This window comes from Ammodytes marinus, assembly GCF_949987685.1.
Source record: "Ammodytes marinus genome assembly, chromosome: 15".
In the NCBI taxonomy this organism is placed as follows: Eukaryota; Metazoa; Chordata; class Actinopteri; order Uranoscopiformes; family Ammodytidae; genus Ammodytes; species Ammodytes marinus.
The window spans coordinates 16,196,673-16,213,888 of record NC_137219.1 but is presented as its reverse complement, the minus strand read 5'-3'; the positions used below and the strand labels follow the sequence as shown (position 1 = coordinate 16,213,888).

The following is a 17,216-nucleotide window of genomic DNA, read 5'->3' as shown; positions in this document are numbered from 1 at the left end:
ACAGACGTGCTGTGACACATATGTCTCCCGTTAACTATACCTGCACGCTGACACAAAGGCTTAATCCAGCTCTTTATTCATTCCCCTCCCTCCACTGTCAAGTGCGAACACAAAGTGATCTAATGCTGCTCCATGGGAGGCATTGTGATGGTTTGTTTATCATCCTCTTCAACATGTCCCAGATAGAAAGTGTGTTAGATTCCAACTAGTCTTATTCCCCTCCAGAGGTCATATTTTTGCATCAGTATTTTGGATATGTGATAGATGACTTGGTGATTGCTGAACATTCCTGAGGTATTAGAAGATTCACATGTGGGTCATCTGGACTTTATGCTTGCTTTTTTTTCAGAACGGGGGGTGGTCTGACTGCTGCACAGCTCAGAACCTCCTGGTGCATCCTATCATAAAAAAGGCATATTGATTGTGACACTAGCTTAAAGTTTCCACACCAACTGTGTATTCTCAGTATCCCAGCACCATCCAAAGAGCAATCAAAGGTAAAACAAATAAAATAAATGTCATAATGTTAGAGTTTATAGGCTACTATTCCTGTTGTGGAGGAAAATTGTGCATTTGCAATCCCTCTGGTCCATCGTAAGCCTTCACAGTCTATTACTTTTTTACTGTGGTTAAGAGACTTTTGGGGTCATCTCCACCCAGCATCAATTTGCTATTATCCATAGGCTAATATCAGGTCATTTCAGTGCTTGCCCAGTTATGACAGACATAATAAATTTAAACAAAGGACTTAAGAAACAGACCACATTAAATATTTATCAAAGGCATCTGGAGAGACATAACCCAAGCATGTTTTCACAACACTAGTCCCCCAATGACACATGCTTTGCATTGTCAGGCAGAGACAGTATCTGACCTAGATTTCAGCTGCTAAAAGCCTAGTACAATGAAGGTCACAAGGTTAGCCAGCTAACAGCTAGCCTGTCTGGCTGTGTTCCGAAACAACAACTTGACGTTTTTAAACTTTACCCAGTTTTTGCACGAATTAGACAAATAAGATATAACATGGCAATGAGCTCAAAGATGTGTTCAAACAGAAGGAGTGGTACATTTTGCACACATTTGTCTGCCATGCTTTTGTTGCAGACCTTGTTGATTTGCACCAAAAAATACTGTATCAGTACTGTACATACCTTAGCTGTAAGCTAGCTAGAAAAAATTGCACCGACTGTCCCTGAGAGTCCCATAGCGAACTCCAGTTCTTTATGTCAGGTTGAAACATTTACAAACTTTTCAGTTCAGCCCTCTTCTTTTGTATGCAATCACTCAACCTTAACATTTGACTTCACTGAATGCAGTTTGTTGTTTTCTGGTAAATTGTGTTAGTTTTGGACAGAGCCTACCTAGCTGATTCCCACTGACTTTGTGATAAGCTAAGCTAATGAGCTGCCAGTGGACACAAGAGTGCTATTGGTCCCTTCATCTATAGCTTGCCAATTACCAAATTAGCACATTTACTAAATGGCTAAGTAGGCCTATTATTCCTTAAAAATATGATGAGCTCTGCAATGTACAAAGAATAGTGGGTTGTTATAATATTCTGAAATGATTTAATGTTACAATTTGGACCATGGAGAAAGGAGATTAGCAAATATTGTAAGCAGATGATTTCGAAGGGAAAAATCAACTATGGAGTGTCATAACGAGTGGAACAGTCCAAAGTAAGCCTCAACCACGGCAGGGAAAAAACTCTGTAAACCACTTAACACAACGTCTGCTGTGGATAACACCAGTGGGAAAGGCGTTTATAAGAAGACAATTAAGTGGGTCTCATGGGAATTATAGGGTGGGGAAGGGTGTGGAGTTTATTCTTTTTAGCCAAGTTAACCTTGTGAAAACACAATAAGCATGCCTCATGTCAAACCTGACATCTCAGTTCTCACCATGCAGATGTTGAGCCATACTCCAGCAGAATATGTAAGCCACAGAGGCTACAAAGATAATATTAGACTTTCATATTAAATATACACTTTAAAAGGAACGTTTTCACGCTTGTACACTGTGAAAAACAAATCCGCACTATCAAGTTGTTTATCAACCACAAGCCATAAAATCTGTCAAAATAAGCTAGATGTCCAGCTGGCCTGGTCATATCCAAGGGTGTATTGTATTGTATGTGTGATGTATGTCCTTCATGTTATGTCTGTCGGTGTCTGATGTATGGACTACCTGTTTGTGTCATTATGTCTGAAGTCCTGTCATGAAATGCGACTGTGCCGCAAACCCAACTGCCCCACAGGGACAATAAAGTTTTCTACTACTACAACTACTACTATCATCAGTGTGATTAGTGCTGATTAGTGGACTGCCAAATTTCTGCCACGATAAGGAACACAACTTTTTCACATCCGTTTGCTGTTGTTAATTATCAGATTTTCAATATTTGTGTGGGGACATGAACATTGTATTCCAGAGAAGACAGTTTCTTCCTTTGCACACGATAAGATTGATTGTCTTTCAGAAACACATTGTTTTGTTTAAAATTGAAACATTTTTTTCTCTTGGCTTAGGGTAAGTTCTAAATTCTAGCTTTATTTTGAAGCCCGGACAAATGTATATTACATGCTGACTTCCCATTTGGAATTCCAATGCAGCTAACACTTGTTGACATACAATAGGAACTAACCTATATTTGAGATGAATATAACATGGACATTTCCACATCTGTATAATTATATGACCTGACCAAACAGGATCAATTTGCAAACTATACGCTGACCACATTGTGCTGGTCAGAAAGGCGTTTTCTGCCCAAAACTCTAACAGTCACTATGTTTGCTCCTCTTCCACCCCACAGCGTGACCTCATAGTCTTACACCAAAATACAGCCAACCGATACACAACAAAAACACAGCTGGAGTTACTATGCAAACACAGCAGGAGTTGAAGCTCTGCCTATTAGGCGAGGGATCCGATGCAGTCATACAGTGGGACAGTGACTTAAAAACTTTTCCGTATACAGAAATACCATTCAATGATTTTCATTGTGACCACACTTGAGAGAATGCTATGTGTAGTTCTGATCTGTGAAACACACACAAACACTTACACGCCCATGTCACCAAACACCCAACGCCAGCTAATTCTCGTGAAAGAATCCCCCTCCTCTGGCTTCAAACTGTGGGTGGTGTGGGCATCACACAGTGGTACAGTAGGAGGGAATGAACTGTACAATAATCCAAAGTGCCAACAGATGTTTTTAATGACAGAAAGGCTTTTTCAGCTGAAGCCTGAGAAAAAGGGGGGAATGAAGAATGCACAAGTAACAATCAGGGAACCATGCTGTCATAAGCACAACATTAACATCTCCCAAGGAAAACACTGTTCAAAGTTATGTTTTGATTCCATTCAATATATATAATTAAACTCGGGTTTGTAGCTATCTGACCTACTTTTTTATCATCGAAAATCATCAAAAAGGAAGCCGGAGGCCTTTTCTCATCTAGACTTTCACCACGACTCACCGTGTTGCCACATGCATTGCACTGGTGCACTCATATGAGCTTTATCACTTGTGTAAAAAAAAGAAATAGAATGAAGACCACCTTCATCCAAAGAAATGTATCCTGCACTAAAATGTACAGCTGCAAGTACAAGACTGGCTGCAATATGGCTTATCCAGAATACAGAAGTTGTTATGTAGTAAGCCTCTCTGCATGTGTTATTTGGGAATGAAAGGGAAAGCCTTGCTCCTTTTCTGGAGCTGGCACTCCTCTACCTCTGCCGGCTCTGTCATTAGATTCTGATGGTGGAGTGGGCTTACGCTCCTCTTTGGCAACATGCCGACTGGTGCCACCAGGCCTCACAGTCTGCATCCACCCTCACAGGCTGGAGTGAAGGACGCGCTCAGCCAGAGAGGTCACTCCTAAGGTGACAGAACAGGACTGCTTTTTTACTCAGGATGATGGGGAACAAAGGGTGCCGCCAAGTTCTGAGGTCACCAATTGAAGCCCAGAATGATCCTTTACGAGCGCGTGCTGACTGGGGAACGGCAAATAACTCCCTCTACCTTGTAAAACATGACAGAGAATCAATCTGACAGCAAGAGAAAACCAGAGACAACAGCACACGTGGAGATCTGGGGTCCTTTCAGTTCAGCGTCAGTGGTGTTGAAGCAGAGATATGTTGATCTTGCTTGTGTAGATTTCAGTCCTTTCATTGGAATGAGCGGGCAAACAAGCAGGTTCGTGCCTCGCCGCCCAAATGGTTTCATTTAAGAAGTCGGCCTGGTGCACGCTACCGCCGAGAAGAAAGCTAGCCGCGAGACAAAAGCATATTTACTTTTATGACCACCGTTAGGATTTATGGGCGACGGTGTGGAATGAATGACTGGCTCTGGAAGAGATTTATTGCCAGCGCAGTCTATCTTCAATATGTGCCACAACAGTGAGACGGGATTTAGGTAGGGTTAGGAAAACGACTATTTTTTAAGCTGTTAAAGTGGTTTGTTCACTTCTTATTTTGTACACTGCACGGAAACCCTATAACAGAAGTGATTTTTTTTTTGCAATCTGAAGGTAAAACAGTTACTTGAAAGGCGGACGTTTTGTGTCTTTGTTTAGGTCACATTTTATATCATTTCAAAAGGAATGCCTGCATAAGGCCATTTCAGCACTAATGAAGAGCAGATGATGGATGGATGATGGGGAATTTTACCTTCCCAAAAGCTCTTTTACCCCTGCAGGCATGATGATTAAATGGTGGGAAGGGGGAAGGTTACACAAACGTATACATCCCGCTGCACAGTGATATAACAGAGTTGTACTTTTGGCAGAAAAATCCACTGCACTTAACGAGGGGAGAGCGCATCACCAAGAACTGTCTCATTTAAGTCACGGTTATTGAGGAATATACCCTTAGCATGAGTTAATCCATTGCAACTACTTGAAATATTAGTTTGTGAAATTTGGGAGTTCCCAGAAGCGGTAAGTCATGTTGTCATCTAAACATTCCTCACAGAAACACCTCTGCAGTGAAACCTGGCTTAAGAGATTCAGCCCGTCTTCCTCGGGCTTTAGAAGCCATTATATTCGCTCGCAAATCATGAGGTTGACCTTTTGATCTTCTCACTGAAACTGCCCTTGTGTTTCCATCTGCCGTGTATAATGTCGCTAGGGCTGCAACTAAAGATTGTTTATTACTCGATTATCTGCCAATTCATTTTTAAATTAATTCATTAATCATTTTGTCAACAAAACGTCAGCGGAAAAGAAAGTCGAAGGTGACATCTGCACATTTGCTTGTTTGGTCCGACCAACAGTCCAAAACCCAAAGATATTCAGTTCACTATAACAGAAGACTAAGAAAAACATCTGATGGATGACTGAGTAAATTTACAGTCAGAAAGTCAAAGAATTATGCCAGCAACATAAATATTCCGTACTGGGGTTCCAGTACTTAGTTTTTTTTCCTTGTCTACTACATCCAGTGTTGATTGCAGAAAATGGCACCTTGGCTATGCAAAACTCTGCAGTAAAGTTTTTTTTATGACTTCAAAAACATAATTTTCCCCTGACCACGCAAATGATGAGCGTGCCGTCTGGCCTTTAAAATGTTGGGAGATAAAAGGTCCCGAGATAACTCGCTGATCTCACGTCTAGGAGAGGGCTCAAAACCATTACCTGGAAAAGTGTTACAGAGCCAAGTACTGTATCTGGTAAGTAGGTTCTCCATGGCCTGATGTGGTAGCGCTGTGCAAATCATACTCTAAACTCAGACATGTGCCGTTTTTAATAATTATAAATGCCTAATGTATCATTGTACCATTGCCCGCTTAAACCTTTCCATATAAAAACACTAATCCAGGCAAAACCTTTACATTATAAGAACAAATAATGCAAAAGAGGCCTTATAGCTTTGCTTTAATATGGAAATGTGGAAAAGTGGATGGAAAAGTGATGCAACCCTCATTTCCAAACTGCATCATCTTAAGCAATATTTCTCCCCACTCACAAATAAGGGTGTGACTCCCTGATGGTCAGTAACAAAGGATTTGCTCTACTGAGCTGACCTCTGAAGAGGACGTAATGACGAATCGAGCCCGGGAAGTTGTCTAGAGGTGTGAGCGTTGTCTATGCGAGGCTGTGTAATGTAGACAGTAGCTCTATTGGATACATACCTGGGACATGCTGAGGTTTGTATATGAGCTTTGCACTGAGAGAAATTCTTCCACAGGAAGGAGTAGGCGCATTTTGGAGTCGATGTCGATCAGCTGCTCCAGGTCAGTGGGCTCCGGGGTGTAACCCTGGCCTGTCAGGACTGACACAGCCCACATGTCTTCCTGGAAGAGAATCATAGAAAGCATAAGTCATGGTCCCACAGGGTGTAAGCATGCTTTTTTATTTTTTGGCAACTAAAAAGGGGACTGATAACCATTATCCATCTATTTTTTATTCAGCAACTTTGTGACAGTGATCTCTGAAACGAAGGAGATACGAGTCTGACTCTAGCTCATAAGTATTCGCTTATGGATGGTGTACAGGACACGGATCACTCTTCTCTACACTGACTGCACGCAAACGATATAGTCAAATGCCAAAACTTCGACAATTGCTTCTGCCTCATTGTGACTGTCTAGCTCAGTGAGACTCCCATTATGTCGTATGGGAGACAGCGGGTGGCTGGTGAGCTCATCACAGCCCAGTCCAGTGGTGAGATAAGACCTTGGAGTAAGGTTTTACAACGCAAGAAGAAGATCACAACTGTGCAATGAACACAGCTGTAACCTTTGAACGCCGGGACGGGGTCGCAAAAAAAAAACTGGCTGAAGAAAACAGCAGCGAAGTGGTTTGTCAACTCGGCGGAGCACAACACCACACAAATCAGAATACCACAAATTATTATTCATTATTTCTTTCTTATTTCTTCATTATATAGTCATTCTTTAATAATCCTCATAATAAGAAGTATTGGTCTCTCCTTCATAAAGTAACAACCCATGCTTAATGGATGAAAGGTGAATGCCAGAAAAAGAGATTACATCCTCGACTGCAGCACCAAAATGTTCGACAAGTACTAGCCTAACTGTTACTGATTAACAGCCTCAGGTTACCATAACTACACAATATTGTGGGGCTTGTTAGCGCAAGAGTTATTAATATAATAAAACAGTTTGAGGCAAACAGTAAGCAGCAGCTTGTGGTTGATGTGTCCTGAGGGACTCTGCAAAGAACTGGGACAACTCTTTAAAATTTAAAGATGCATGGCTGTCAGAGTCCCATTGACATAAATAATGTTCTTGCTCCGCTGGCCATACATGATAGCGTGCCTCGGAATAACAGGATGTATTCTTCCAGCCAATAAAAAAAACAGAGCATCTGCACTCCCCTCAGTTGGTCTCTGCCACCACAGCACTATTGTTCTAAGGGGCAAGGCAAACACTTAAAGTAGGACAGCAAAACATTAAAAAAAAATTAAAGAAATACCCTGGTGTGCCTTTTTTACGGATGCAGAGCTGTCAGAGTCAAGCTAAATGGAACCGTATGTAAAATGTAGGTATGTTCCCTCTCGCTTACCAACTGGCTTCATCCCATCTGACTTCAACTGGCCTCCCTGCTGCCAAATGGGCTATTAAAGCAAATTAAAAAATAAAAACATTTGAAGGCGGGTAGGTGTTGGTAGGTTCACAGTGAAATTGTCTCCTGCTCCAGGTGGCACGGAAGCACGGATGAATCATCATGGGAAAAAAAACAGGAGAACTCAGTCTCTTGTCTTTGGGCTTCATCAGCCCACCCTGAATATGAGGGCAACCGTAGCTTATAGCAAGGGGCTATACAAAGGAGCCTGGCTTCTGGGTTTCGCAGAACTCAGGGAATTGTTATGAAAGAGCGATTAAAAAGTGAATCCACAACATGCTGCGTTCCATGTGAACTGCATATGGCACTTGACATCTGGTTTGTGATGTGAAGTGCTTTGAGCAGTCTATATCTTCTGCGCAGAGGCTGTCTCAGATCATGCCAAGCAGCCATCAAAAGACGGGCGTCTGACCAGTGATAACTCTGCGTGCTGGTCTGAGGCCACCTAATGTGTTTTATAACGACTTTTTCAAAAGGCTGTTGTTAGATAATGATGACACAGTTTGAAAAACATTTCATAAGTACCAACAGATTACTGTGAGTATTCAAATGCTGTGACTAAACGCTGGAAACAATTTTGGCTTTGTGAACGTTCTGTAGTAAATAAAGGAAAACAATGTTGGTAGCAGTGGACCGTCTGTTGTGAAGCTTCCAGACATGATGGGGGAAGAATTAAGACCCTTGAAAAAGAGCCTCATTCTACAGCATGTGTTGTCTGTTTGGGCTTCATGTCCGCCTACCTCAGCGTCTGCGCCTCTGGCAGTGGCCTCATCCTCTTCCTCTCCGTCTACTTCTCGGAGGAGCTCGGCCAGACGAGCTTTCTCTGCCACGGTCAAAAGCACTTGGCCCCCCTCACTGCTGACTAGCTATTGCATTACACCACATTTGGAAAAATAGGAGATAGAAAATCATTATTTGCATAACATTTCTGCTGTTTTGAGTTGAGTTTACAATGTGTCTTACTGCTGAACTTAGGGACAAATATTTTCCATACTGGAAAACCAAACAGTCGAGAGACATGCTACAAGTCATGCGATACACCCCAGCAATGCATTTGGCCCGACTTGAACTTTGACATACCTCAATGTTTCTCTTGACAAAGTCCTTCTGTTTTGTTTTGCCTATGTAAGCTTCACCGTGTAGGCTGCCTTCAAATGGCTCATTCCCAGTCTCCTCATGGCATACTTCAAATGGTTCTGTCGAACTCTCTGGCCTCTTTTCACCTGTCAGGAAAAGCCACGCTTTTTTTTCTCCAGGAGGTAAATACTGAAAGCTCTAATCAACAACCATTAGACAAATTTGCTGGGATTTCATTTTTACCAACACGTTCTTCTTCTAACATCTGATCCACATCAAAAAAGAGTTTGCAGCTGATTTAAACAAACTTTAAATAAACTGTAAGAGGCTAAAGGCCCCAAGTGACTCTGAACAACACACCAAATACGTCACACCTGGGTGGCTGTCTGTGAGGGTTAAATATGATGAAAAGTCACCAGATCTTCTTGACCAGGAAATGTTTGTGAGTTGCATAAGTGAAATTATATAATTCCACTTGTGGAAAACTGCTGTAATATATTTGACTTTGTTCACTACTGACAAAGTGCAGAAGGCAAAAGAAAAACAGCTATTGGTTCCTTTAGCTCATGGCGCCATCAAGTGCACAATCTGGGCAGAACGGGTGAAAACCCTTTACTGATTTATGGAAAGATTATTAAATCAACTCACTTTGTGCCAGGTATTCTCTGTCTCCGCTGTGCTCACAGTCAGGAAGCTGAGTTTCAAACAGAGGCACAAAGTCGTCCTCCTCTTCTGTCCCTTTAAGATAAAAAACAAAAACAATATATAATATAACTAACAGTGACAGCGTGGACTATAATTGTCAACACAGTTGCTGATCCGTACACTGTTGCATGCGTACCATGGGGTGCTTCCAGGGCCAAAAACAACCTTGTGTTCAAAGCTTCATAGGCACATTCAGAGTGGCCTTCAGGCTTACTCTGCTGTAGAATGATACAGTACAGTAACACACGTTCAGACCATGAGTGATAAGAGTGGCAACCTTTTATTTTGTGAAAATTGTAATGCATGGCGACGCTAGTGAACTTGTAATGCAATTGTATACAAAAACTGTGTCTACCAGGAGCTCTTGCCAGAGTTTTGCTTGAAATTCTTTCCTTTGACGCTTGACTTCTTTCTCTTTGCAGATCTCTGCAAACAGCATTTTATCAAGTCGTCTCATTTCCTCCATGGCTCTCTGTAGTTTGGAATCAGCCTTCTCCTCACCAGTAACATCAATGTGACACTGACCTATATAATATGTACAAATGTTAGTCTACAGGCCTACACCGTTGATCATCCTAAATGTGAGTGTAGGCCTAATTCTCCATTGTAAAGAAGACTTACCTTTGTCAGGACCTGTGGCTGAGGAGTCGATTCTACTTTCCTCAGAGCTACTCGGGATCTATAGGGAATTGTTTAATTAATTAATTAATTGTTTAGTAATAATAAATGTTGTAACATCACTGTGTGTAATTACCTGACTATCGTCCGCCTCGTTGGTCAAAACAACAAGAGCAAATGGAGTTGTAGAACAAATCCTGTCACTGTGAGGCAAAGACACGCTCGACACACGGCTACCTGCTAGCTCACTCGATGCAGGTCGGGAAATGTCGTCTAAACTACCTCTGACAATTTCCATACTGAGATATTATTGAGTTGTATTTCAATAAAACAAAAACGACAACTAAGTATAATAAAATATTACATAGCCATTGCCTCAATTATAAACTCTTGTCAACAGAAACGTACTCGAGTTTTTCCGCAATATTGGTAACTAGGGACGCAAACACTCCCGGATGTTGTAACTAGGGTGGAAATATGCAAGTGTTACTATGGCTACCGGGCGAAATCCAGGCAGCTCAGCTGATGCTCCCATCGATGCAGCTAGCTAGCGTAGCGGATAACGAGCTAGCCACTGGGGAGCTAGTTAGCGGTTAGCAGTAGTAGGACCGCTCGGCTCGTTAAATCATATCTTTGTTGTCTCCGCGTTAACGTTACACGTCTTCGGTGTGGCTGAGATATCGGTGATAAATGTCTACGGCGTGAGAAGAGCGAAGGTGGAGGTTTCGAGGCCGTGTTTTTGAGGTAGGTAACGTAACCGATAAGCAATTTCAGTGTCTAGCTAGCGTCACGTCAAGCAAGCTACAAAAGGCTAATATCGATCATCTCAGGTTAACGACGAAAATCAGTTATTGTGAGCTGTTTGAATGTTTATTTTCTGTAGGTGGTAGCGCACTTGCTATTTAGTTATCGGCAACATCATATTCTCGATATGTCAATGTAGGGTCTTTTGTTTTGGCCTTGTTCTCTGTAACGTTTTCGAGCTATCCTAGCTAGAAAAATGGAAGCACTGAACATGGGTGTCTGTGTAAGTTAGCCGCTGAGACGGAGCCAAGGTATACCTATACGGAATGTAATTATCTGCACTATAATAATACGTGTTGGCTTTGATAGACATTTTGCTGTTATTGTTATATTTTTCTGTGTCAGTCTTGTCATTGACTTGTACCTCTGTTTCACAATCCCACCCATATTGCTGGCAGCTGTACAGGCTCTGCAGTGTACCTGCGCCAGGCAGGCAGGTGTCTGTATATGGTGGGATTGCGTTTTTTTAAGTATCACGATATATTTATATGTTATAACGTGATGTTTACTTGTTCATCCCAGGTTGGGTTGACTCTGCAGTGGAAGATGTGCAATGGAATGATAGAGTCAACATCAAAAGCCTTTTGGGCCCACACCTCAACCACTCAATGGTCCATGTTGTTGCTGTTGATCCTGACTGTAGCGTCCACTGGACAGGGGTCAGGTAAGAGGCACAGCACAGTTTATGTTTGCACACTCATCCAAGTCAAAGCTTCATGGTTTAAGTCGGTTAAGTAGGTCCTATCTTTTCTCCGCTGAAAAAACATGATCAAATCAGGTTTGTGATAACATGGACCAAATGGGTGTCCTGACTTTAAGATGATGAACTGTTTACTGTACCCGTTAAAATAATACTGTCCAATAGACCATAAACAAACCATTCCTCTGACTTACATTTGTTTCAAAGTTGAAGCAGTAGCTAGCCTCCCAAAAAAACAAATGAGGCGAGCAAGTATAATTAAAAAAAAATATTACCATAAAAATGTAATTATTTTCTCTTGTGTAAACAGTGTAATATGTTGAGGTGTAGTTATACGTTTGAGTGGTCCTGGCCTAAAACTGCAATTGTGGTGAAACAGCCATGTAGTTTAATTTATTTTAATTGTCTTATAGATTTAGTCTGTATTTACAAAAGAAGTAAACATCTTACCTTATAATGTGATGTAAACAACACAAATTACAGGCTTAAAAACTATTAATATGGTGGCGCAATACCAGCCAATGTCATAACAAAACAAAACTTCCATGATAAGTGTTGCCATTGTTGTGTTTGTTGTTGAGCCATTGGAGTGTACAGTATTGTACAAGTGTTCTTGTTGTTATTATTATGTGGTGTCACTGCAAAGCCTTTTTAGTACAGATGATGACCTCAGGTTATTATGTGTCTCTATTACTCGTGGCTTCACTGGCTTAAATATATCAAACCAAGCTCAGAATATTTGTTGTATTCATTTGAGTGAAAACTTCAGCGGTTTCACAAAACTTTCTTCTCCTTTGCTCTTCTTCTTCCCAGGATGTGTGAGGCCGTACATGGTCCAGAACAGCTGGGTAAACCTCACAGAAAGCAACATGGGCTCCTTCCCGGTGGGCACAGTGCTGCAGTACAGCTGTGACCCTGGTTACCTGCCAGACGGACCCAGCATCCTCACCTGCACCACACTGAGACTCTGGTCCTCTGATCCTCCTCACTGTATACGCAGCGGTGGTAAGATATTCTGTCAAGCACTGTCATAAACTAACAAATCACTCTGTGTTGTGAGCAACTAAGCTATTTTAAAATCCTTCCATCATGAACAAAACTTTCAGTTATTTTCAGTCTCTGTAATGATATGGAACCAATTTTGCTAACATTTAAACTTAAAAGACATCCACACAACGCACTATTAAGACTGGCCTGAACGCTATATGTTGTCTTTTTCTTCCCTCCATCAGCATGTCTACCCCTCTCCAAACCCGAGAACGGGGGCTACACCTGCCACCCGACCCCCTGTCGAATGTTTTCCCATGGCACTGTGATTGAGTTCTTCTGTGATGATGGCTTCCTTCTCAGTGGAGACTATTACTATCTGACCTGTCAGGATGGACAGTGGGACGGCCCAATGCAGATCAGTTGTGTGAGCCAAGGTTGGTCAGTCTTCAACCTCTCTCAATATCTAATATCCTGGCCTTTAAAAAAAACACCTGTCAACTAAGTCATTCCCAAATTAATGTTTTTGTTCTATTTTTAATTTAATTAATTAATACATTTTAACTCTGTCCTACCTTTTAAGCATGTTAAAACACTTAAAATGTGCTTTATAAACAAAACATATTTATTATCGAAGACTGATCGTCTCTTGTATTATTTCTTCTAAGGTTGTGCAAGACCGTCTGAAGTGCAGCATGGCTCAACTAATCTGACGGAAACCAACAGGAGCCTGTTCCCCGTTGGCACAGGACTGCAGTACCGCTGTGATCCTGGTTACCTTCCAGACGGACCCAGCATCCTCACCTGCTCTGCACTGGGGCACTGGTCCTCTGAACCTCCGGGCTGTATACGTAGTGACGGTACATTTTCAAACCAACCGTGTGTTTGTAACATCAACAGACTACAGTTCATTCATTTACATTTATATAATTGATTTTGATTAGGTATCAACTAGCTTAAGAGTTCCTGTAAATGCAGTCAGAGACATATTGGGCCCTTGTGTTTTTATGTTGAGTTTTTTTAATTTTTTTATTAATGATACATTTTTTCATTACATTTTTTGTAATATCTTATCTTTAAACATATCTTTTTCTTTGTAAAGCACTTTGTAGTATTATTTAAGTAAACGTAAGCAGTGTGTGTATTTGTTATTAAAATAACATCAAATAAATTTATGTTATTTTTCCATTATTTCTCCCTTTTTAAGGTTGTTTAAGACCCTCTATGGTGCAGCATGGCTCATCTAATGCGACAGAAACCAACAGGAGCTCATTCCCTGTGGGCACAGTACTGGAGTACCGCTGTGATCCTGGTTACCTGCCAGACGGAGCCAGCATCCTCACCTGCTCTGCACTGGGGCACTGGTCCTCTGAACCTCCGGGCTGTGTACGCAGTGACGGTAATGACAAACCTTCTCTTAGCATACACCTTATTTACACCAGGTATCGACACAGGTGCTCTAGGTGTACAATAGTTTTAATTGCATTTAGTTGTCAATGTTTATTTCAATTTCATATTGTGTGTATTTTCAGTTTTTATTTCTCTTGAAAACTCTTGTTTTAGCACATACAATTTGAACATTAACCAGAGGTCATTTTGTGAACTAGTATCAAGAAAACAAGATGTTTTGACCAAAACGCTGTCCCGATCGTAGCTTACAGTTTAAGAGGAATGCTAATGCTATTGATGCAATGAAAACATAGATGTGACGCTATGTATGTGTGTAGGTAGGCAAGGCAGGGTTAGTTACTGTATATGGTACCATTCAATAACAAGACGATAATACTATTACATTTTTTAGAAATTGGCCATGTTTTTCTAAACTCTGCTGAGACAAAATTCCTTCAACCCTTGATATATTCTTAAGGTGATAACATGCTGAAGACTGACGATGAGTGTAGAACTTGTATTCGCTATTTTTTTTCTTAAAAAACAATATCTATTTATATTATTGTTTGCCTGGGGAAGATTTTGGCACATCCAAGGGGTAGACATGAGGTTGAACAGAAAAGGCCCAAGAATGGAGCCTTGGGGAACTCCACGTCACTTCTGTTAACTCCACACTCACACTACACAGAAATCAGTCTATCTATGTCCTTGAAATAAGATTCAAACCAATTTAACACTGAAAGCTAAGTGAAAAGTCATATAGCACTGAGGTTGATTTATTTATTGTTTTCCTGTCTTTTCTATGGACAGTGTGCCAGCCTCCATATCAGCCAGAGAACGGGGGCTACACCTGCCACCCATCCACATGTAGAAGACTTTCTCATGGCACTGTGATTGAATATTTCTGTGATGAAGGCTATATTCTGAAGGGAGACTATAAATACCTTACCTGTCAGTATGGGGAATGGGACAGCCAAGTGAAGCTCAGCTGCCTCATGGAGCAAGGTAAAATAAATAACAATGGGATGGACACATGGATTATTGGATACAAAATTACTTCAAGTTCTGTCCACATACATCTGTCAAATATCCAACTTATCTGTCTTACAGAGCTAAATCCAACGTTACCATTGGGGATGCCCGCCTTGTCCATAGTAGCATCCACAGCCAGCTCAGTGGCCCTAATCCTGCTCCTGGTCGTGCTGTTTGTACTTCTGCAGCCGAAACTCAAGTCCCTCCATCGGTGAGTCTTCCCTCAAATGACTATACAGCATCTTATACTTATAACCAAAGGCTACTGTAGCCACTTTACCTTGAGCAAACAATTAATACAACTAACAAAATGAAAGATTTTAGATATATCCTCTGCTCTTCCACACCTAGCCGTGATCAGGGTGTCTCCGGCCAGCCTGTGTCCATCATGGTGGAAGGAGTCCAGGTGACTCTGCCCTCGTATGACGAGGCTGTGAGCGGTAGTGGAGCCACGGCCTCTGCTCTGGACACCGAGTCTCGAGTCCAGATAGTGCTGTCTGAGGGTCAGCATGCCACAGTTCCAGAGGCTGGCCCCTCTAGGCCGTCTTCCCTCAAACAGCAGCAGTCAGAGATGGCTGTGGTCCACCGTGCACCGATGCCGTCCTCCTCCTCCTCCTCCTTGTCACCCTCGCCCTCATCCTCTACCTGGGTCTTGGAGCACATAGGTGCTGCAGCTCCTTCATCCTCACAAAGAAGGCCGTCTGCAGGCAGCGACCAACACAGCCTGTCTCTAGACTCTGAGACAGACTACTCTGATGGTAAAGCCCTCCTCAGACATGTTTTTACAGATTTGAAATCCCCCACTTGACTTTATGCTGATGCAAATGTGTGTCTGCTCTCTACAGATATGCCATTGCTGAAGGAGGCCTGAAAACTGCTGCAGGCTTTGGACTACCGCCAGTGTTGCAACTGACCTGTACTGGTGAGCAGGATCCCTCCATGAGAGTTTGACAACACAGCTGTCAACAGAGAGAAGCCCAAGGACAGAGGCTCTGAGTGAAGCTGTGGGTCACTGAGAATAGTTCATTTTAACATCCCAAAAGAGAAGAGATAAGGGAGTCACATGTACATACATGCTTACATTTTTATAGGAATTCCTACACTATGTACGTACAGTACGTCTAATGTCTGAAGCTCAGTTTGAACAGACAGGAACAGGCACCTATGAAAAAGTGTGTTTCATGGCTGCTGAAAAAAGATTCACTCATGTATTTCAGTTGAATGGGCAAAGCTGCCAACTCATTTTGGGAGCTAAAAATCCCATCGGTGTCTTGTTTCCTGTTACTTTTCTGTAACCACATATCACAGCATTTAAGACACTTGCTGGCAAAGATGCATGAGGGGTAGGTAATCTAGATTGTTGTCCAAGTCATGCACACTTACAACATTGTCTTTAAAGATGTTTTAGTGTGATTATAAATCATCATTGAGGTCTTAATAATCATGACTCACGCCATTCCAGTTGTCACTGTACAGTTTAAGGCTGCTTGTCAACCCAAGAGTTCACTCCGCTGTGTTTAGCAATGGTTTGAGGGCAAACATTTTAAGAGTTGAACTTGTTGTTTCAGGCCCATATTCAGTTCAGATGTATTTAATCACGTCATACTCATACTTGTTCCCCCAATGGCCTTAGCTTTCCACTTCTATGCACAGGTATCTATAATATTTAAAATAGGGAATATCAAAAATTAATGTCAGTTAAATGCCTCCACTGCTTAGTGATATTATGTGTAGCTTTGTCTGACACGTACACCGGAAAATATTATTCTCTTACTTTATGTAGGCTGCTTGGATATTCCTGTTTTTAAGTCTTAACAGGGACACTTAAAATGTGTGTTTAATTTATTTGTGTCCAAAACGCTGTTGATCAGCCATGGCTTTTTTTTATGCTTCTACAGCTCTTTCAAGGAAAATAACGTTGGTCTATTCACTTTGCTGCTTCAGTTTAAATCCCGTCTGCCGTTAAGTCATATGTGACACTGTAAATGTGGTTGGGAGGATCCAACTTAAAAATTAGTATTTGTACAGTTTAGTGTAATGTCTGTGTTCACTTGGTGTGACTGTCCATTGCATTTACTTATGGACTGTGGGGGGGGATTTTTGTGGAGACGGTATTTTAATATATGTAAAAAGTTTTAAGTTAAATTTAATCTGTATATACCATATGATAATTTTGATTAAATATTATTTGAGATGTTCAAATTGCCTGTACTCTTCTTTTTCATTAGACTGCTTTTTCACATCTTCAACATGGTAATGGTAAATGGACTTGTATAGCGCTATATCTCCGTTTATCACAGACTCAAAGCGCT

General features: G+C 41.5%; 2 protein-coding genes across 2 annotated transcripts in view; one reads left to right on the top strand and one right to left on the bottom strand.

The window, feature by feature from the left end:
- fsip1 (fibrous sheath interacting protein 1) overlaps positions 1 to 10,527 on the bottom strand; it is a gene marked incomplete at its 5' end in the record, with an annotated part of 29,592 nt that extends 19,065 nt beyond the window's left edge. The window contains 8 exons of the mRNA XM_080042703.1: positions 6,137 to 6,298; positions 8,333 to 8,458; positions 8,673 to 8,815; positions 9,318 to 9,407; positions 9,511 to 9,592; positions 9,730 to 9,899; positions 9,996 to 10,053; positions 10,483 to 10,527. Coding sequence (XP_079898829.1) covers positions 6,137 to 6,298; positions 8,333 to 8,458; positions 8,673 to 8,815; positions 9,318 to 9,407; positions 9,511 to 9,592; positions 9,730 to 9,899; positions 9,996 to 10,053; positions 10,483 to 10,527 — 876 coding nt within the window. The remainder of the gene's footprint in view (positions 1 to 6,136; positions 6,299 to 8,332; positions 8,459 to 8,672; positions 8,816 to 9,317; positions 9,408 to 9,510; positions 9,593 to 9,729; positions 9,900 to 9,995; positions 10,054 to 10,482) is intronic.
- Positions 10,528 to 10,542: 15 nt separating this feature from the next.
- Positions 10,543 to 17,060, top strand: LOC307261698 (sushi domain-containing protein 6-like). Its single transcript, XM_080042274.1, has 10 exons — positions 10,543 to 10,736; positions 11,319 to 11,460; positions 12,310 to 12,501; positions 12,729 to 12,920; positions 13,152 to 13,343; positions 13,691 to 13,882; positions 14,683 to 14,877; positions 14,983 to 15,115; positions 15,256 to 15,662; positions 15,750 to 17,060. Exons 2-10 carry the CDS (start codon positions 11,343 to 11,345, stop codon positions 15,773 to 15,775), a joined length of 1,647 nt encoding a protein of 548 aa, XP_079898400.1. The 5' UTR covers positions 10,543 to 10,736; positions 11,319 to 11,342; the 3' UTR covers positions 15,776 to 17,060.
- The last annotated feature ends 156 nt before the right edge of the window (positions 17,061 to 17,216 follow it).